The 5,557-nt window shown below is 39.1% G+C and overlaps 1 protein-coding gene across 1 annotated transcript; it reads left to right on the top strand.

Moving 5' to 3' along the window:
• The first annotated feature begins 829 nt into the window (after positions 1 to 829).
• Positions 830 to 5,289, top strand: LOC100253071 (receptor protein kinase TMK1). Its single transcript, XM_010653345.3, has 2 exons — positions 830 to 3,625; positions 4,518 to 5,289. Exons 1-2 carry the CDS (start codon positions 1,228 to 1,230, stop codon positions 5,024 to 5,026), a joined length of 2,907 nt encoding a protein of 968 aa, XP_010651647.1. The 5' UTR covers positions 830 to 1,227; the 3' UTR covers positions 5,027 to 5,289.
• The last annotated feature ends 268 nt before the right edge of the window (positions 5,290 to 5,557 follow it).

Raw genomic sequence — 5,557 nt, forward strand, 5'->3', positions numbered from 1 at the left:
AAGTGACTTAATAATTTAATTTAAATTGTTAAATAAATTTAATATATTTAGTAAAATAATTTAATGACATTATTTAAAATAAAAAATAATTTTAAATAATAAATAAAAATAATTAACTTATTCTTAAATTTATATATTTATTTTACTTCTTTACAATTATTTATCTTAATTATCTTTCTAATCTTTTTTACTATTTCATAACTTTTATGATTATTTTCACTTTTTTTATTTTAATTATAATTTATGAGGATAAAAATATTAATTTGATGGTTTAGAATGAATTTTAAGTTAATTTTATTAAATAATCTTAATATTTAAAATAAGAATTTATAAATACATTTTAAATTATATAATTTAACTTAAATTCAAGTTAAATGATTAATTAATAATATTAAGTTGGAGTATGGTACACATCTTATTCGAACGGACTCTCAATTCCAAGAAGTAAAACTAAAATTGAAACATGACATTTGTCATCATGTCTGTGAATGGAATTATGGAGGAGTGTAGAGTCACAATCATATGAGTATTCAATGTTTTAAATTATTTTTTAAATCCCCGTGATCAAAGGCTGAATTTTATTGTTAGAGGGCTCAGATTTCGAGGAGATTTTGGCTGCAGAATAGGAGCTTCCAATTAAATTCCCAGTGCTCCACCAACTCCTTGATTTACGGTTCCAACAGTCCCCGGCCCCACAGTTTTTAGGCTTTTCTATTTTTATTTTATTGTTTTCCTCCAAATACCCCTTTCAATTTCGAGTGTCGGCTCTTTGGCCATGGGTAGTTATGTCAATTTATTTGATATTAGAAGATTTAGGGGAAAAGAATAGACAAACGTAAAATGAGAAAATTAAAAGAGAAGGGAATAGGTCCGGAAGAGTGGAAAAGAGCGAGGTTGAAGGTTTAGTGTTTCTCTTTGGGGTTTTGGCTCCAAATTAATGGATATAAACCCTAAAAGAGAATGCAATCTCCACGTACCTGTCCCTGTCTGCATTTGAAACTTCCCTTTTTTTTTTCAACGGGTCGTCTCCATTTTGAGGCGAAAGGCCCTGTGTTTTCGTGCCAGTTCTTGGTCTTCCAAATTGTTCATAGTCTCATGTTGGGGGGTGCGTGTGATCACTCTTTCTTAGCTTTTTCTGGATCTGGGTCTGGTTTGTTGTAGTCTCTTTTGGTTTGAAGTGAAATGTTGTTGTGAGGTGCAGTGGGATCTGTTCATTTGCTTGTGGGCATGGAAGGTGATCAGTCAAAGCTGTGGGTTGTACTGATTTTGTGCATCTTCAGAGTGGCTCATTGTGCTACAGACCCCAGTGACATGAAAATTCTGAATGATTTCAGAAAAGGGTTGGAGAATTCGGAGCTCCTCAAATGGCCTGACGATGGGGATGACCCCTGTGGCCCTCCTTTGTGGCCTCATGTCTTTTGTAGTGGTGACAGAGTTGCACAGATTCAGGTTGAGGGATTGGGATTAAAGGGACCTCTCCCTCAGAACTTCAACCAGCTTTCAATGCTCTACAATTTGGGGCTTCAGAGGAACCATTTCAATGGCAAATTGCCTTCTTTTCGCGGATTGTCTGAATTGCAATTCGCCTTCTTGGATTACAACGAATTCGACACCATCCCCGCTGATTTCTTCGATGGCCTTACGAGTATTCGGATCCTTGCTCTGAATGACAATCCGTTCAATGCGACTACTGGGTGGTCTATTCCTGATGAGTTGCAGAAATCAGTTCAATTGACAACTCTTTCTTTAGGAAATTGTAATTTGGTTGGACCCCTGCCGGAATTTCTAGGGACGTTACCATCGCTCACAACGCTTAAACTGCCATATAACAGGTTATCAGGGGAGATTCCGGCGAGTTTTGGGCAATCACTGATGCAGATTCTGTGGTTGAATGATCAGGATGGAGGCGGGATGAGCGGACCAATGGACGTAATTGGATCTATGGTCTCCTTGACACAGCTATGGCTCCACGGAAACCAGTTCACGGGCACTATTCCGGAGAGCATTGGTGATCTGACTTCTTTGAGAGACCTCAATCTCAACGGAAATAAACTTGTTGGCCTGGTTCCTGAGAGCTTGGCCAATATGGAACTACAGAAATTGGACTTAAACAATAATCATCTGATGGGTCCTATACCAAAGTTCACATCTGGTAACGTTTCTTATGCTTCCAATTCATTTTGCCAGTCTGAGCCTGGGCTTCAATGCAGCCCAGAAGTTAACGCACTTTTAGATTTTCTTGCTGCTGTGAATTACCCATTAGGTCTCGCTTCTGAATGGTCTGGTAATGATCCATGCGAACAGCCATGGTTGGGGTTGGGCTGCAACCCCAATTCTAAGGTTTCTATCGTGAATCTGCCAAACTTTAGGCTTAATGGTACTCTCAGTCCTTCAATTGGGAACTTAGATTCACTAGTAGAAATTAGACTTGGGGGAAACAATTTAACTGGCACCATCCCAATGAATTTAACTAAATTGACGTCTTTGAAAAAGCTGGATGTCAGTGGCAACAATTTTGAGCCTCCAGTACCCAGATTTCAGGAGAGCGTGAAGGTGATTACCAATGGAAATCCTCGTTTGGCTGGTAACCAAACCGAGCCATCCCCCCCTCCAGGTAGCCCACCATCCCCCCCTCCAGGTAGCCCACCATCCCCTTTTAGTTCACCGCCACCGGCATTGAACCATCCACCTGCCCCTCCGGCGGGGTTGAATCATAGCCAGCCTAGTCCTGCTGGGGGGCAAGCAGAACCCAAAAGCACTTCCAAAAGATTAAAAACAGTTATAATTGTGGCTGCAATTTCAGCTTTTGCAATTCTGGCTATGTTGGTGATTCTTCTAACTTTATACTGCCGTAAGAAGAGGAAGGACCAAGTAGAGGCTCCCAGTTCCATTGTTGTTCACCCCAGAGACCCATTTGATCCAGACAACATGGTTAAGATTGCAGTCTCAAGTAACACCACTGGAAGCTTGTTCACTCAAACAGGATCTAGTATTGAGAGCAGAGATAGCAGTGGAGTGCATAATTCACATAAGATTGAATCTGGAAACCTGATAATATCTGTTCAGGTTCTCCGCAAGGTGACAGACAATTTTGCACCAGAAAATGAGCTTGGTCGTGGTGGTTTTGGGGCTGTTTATAAGGGGGAGCTGGAAGATGGTACAAAAATAGCAGTTAAGAGAATGGAAGCTGGGGTGGTTAGCAACACAGCATTGGATGAATTTCAGGCTGAAATTGCTGTTCTTTCCAAGGTCCGACACCGACATTTGGTATCTCTGTTGGGGCACTCTATTGAAGGCAATGAGAGGCTTCTGGTTTATGAGTTTATGTCTCATGGAGCTCTAAGCAGGCATCTTTTCCACTGGAAGAACCTAAAACTGGAGCCTCTATCTTGGAAGATGAGGCTCAGTATTGCTTTAGATGTGGCTAGAGGGATGGAATATCTTCATGGTCTGGCCCGTGAGAGCTTCATTCATAGAGATCTGAAATCTTCAAATATTCTTCTAGGGGATGATTTCAGGGCAAAAGTTGCAGATTTTGGTTTGGTGAAGCTTGCTCCAGACAGAGGGAAGTCTGTTGCAACCAGACTGGCTGGAACCTTTGGATACCTTGCACCTGAATATGCTGGTAAGTCATCTTTCAGAATCCTCTGCCAATCTATTATTCTTGGTTTGGATAGAAATAGTGCCATGAAGTTGTTTGCATATTAATAACACTAAATTCTTTAATTCATAACTATTCTAATTAACAAATCTCAGGTTTTGCAAACTAGCCCATATCTTTTTCTTATCATAAAAACATTGAAACACATTTTAGAAAAATATGCAAACACCTAATTTTTTTCTTCTTTACTTTCAAAATTTTTAATAACTAACCATTTGAGTGCCTAGGCGATTGCAACCAACATTACATACTTGATTTAACCAAACAACATTCATGTTCAGTGCACATACTGGTTGAAGAGGAAAATGATTTCCAGACAAATATGTTATTTTTTAAGTGTTAGCAGTTGTGATAGATTAAGTCTTTTTTAAAATCAAGTACCAAGGTGATTGGCAACCTGTGACACATATTTCTTTTCAAATGTTTGATGGTGCCCAGCTGAGAACTTGCAGGTCGAGAACACTTTTAATTGAAGAAGTAAGGCACTTTTACACAAACACATGCAGTTGAAGAGTACATTTAAGACATTGTACCAAAAATGTGATTCAGGATTAAAAGTTTGGAAATGATCGCTGTATATGAATTACTTAGAGTTGTATTAGTGTCACCTCGAGTATATTGCAATTTGGTCTACACCACTGATTAGTACTCAGGATGCCCACCAAAAAAATTCCAATGACCACGCAATGAGGGGCATCTTTGGGTGCGGATCTTCTTGAACTCTCACTTTTTTTCCTTGCACCATTCCATCCAAATCTACCATCAATTCAGGTCCTTAAAATATTCTACTAATAATTCAGTTTTCTTTCGATTTCAATGACGATTTAGTGTTAATTCATATTTCTTTGGATTTCAGTGATGGGAAAAATTACAACAAAAGCTGATGTCTTCAGCTATGGAGTGGTGTTGATGGAACTTTTGACTGGATTAGCGGCACTTGATGAGGGGCGTTCTGAGGAATGCCGATACTTGGCCGAGTGGTTTTGGAGAATCAAATCAAGCAAAGAGAAACTCATGGCTGCTGTTGATCCTGCTATTGGTGCTACAGAAGAAACTTTTGAGAGCATCTCCGTAGTAGCTGAACTGGCTGGACACTGCACAGCAAGAGAGCCGAGCCATCGTCCTGATATGGGGCATGCAGTAAATGTACTGTCCCCACTGGTTGAGAAGTGGAAGCCGTTTGACAATGAAACAGAGAGTTATTCTGGCATCGATTACAGTCTACCACTTCCCCAGATGTTAAAGGGCTGGCAGGAAGCAGAAACCAAAGATTTCAGCCATACTAGCCTGGAGGACAGCAAAGGCAGTATTCCAGCAAGGCCTGCTGGATTTGCAGAGTCATTCACTTCTTCTGATGGGCGATGAGTAGAGGTAGTCTCATGGGATCGACTGTTCTTGTCTTCGTCTGTTTCAAATAAATTGCATGTTTAGTATTTAGTTGGTGCCAATGTTCTGCTTTTCTTTGTCCTCGTAGGATGCAGTGTTGAGTGTTTTATACAATTTATTGTGTACAGTGAATACAAGTTAAGAGAATTGAAGGATTCCAGATATCTCATTGTTATTTTGGATTTGTTCCTTAGCTTGTGAGGATTTTCAGGATGCCAATTATAAATTTTGTTTTGCCTTGATCTTCTCTTCCTGTCAATTGATTTCTTACTCTTAGGAATTGATTGTTCCATATCTTTAGATTTCTCTTAAAAACATAAATGTTTAATACTAACTATGAATTCATGTTGAGAAGAACCTTACTTTCCAAGGGAGATTTTTATGTTACTGCACACTTCCTGATTTTTAAGATTCTGCATCTATCATTGCATTATATATACATATAAAAAAGGGGCATATGAAGATAATTTTCCCTCAAATTTTTCCCTGGTTTTATCAAATAACAATTAA

This window comes from Vitis vinifera, chromosome 6 (assembly GCF_030704535.1).
Source record: "Vitis vinifera cultivar Pinot Noir 40024 chromosome 6, ASM3070453v1".
Lineage (NCBI taxonomy): Eukaryota > Viridiplantae > Streptophyta > Magnoliopsida > Vitales > Vitaceae > Vitis > Vitis vinifera.

Coding starts and splice junctions, on each gene's coding strand:
- LOC100253071 (XM_010653345.3), top strand. CDS start 1,228: ATGGAAGGTGATCAGTCAAAGCTGTGGGTTGTACTGATTTTGTGCATC. Junction 3,626..4,517: donor CCTTGCACCTGAATATGCTG/GTAAGTCATCTT, acceptor TTTGGATTTCAG/TGATGGGAAAAATTACAACA.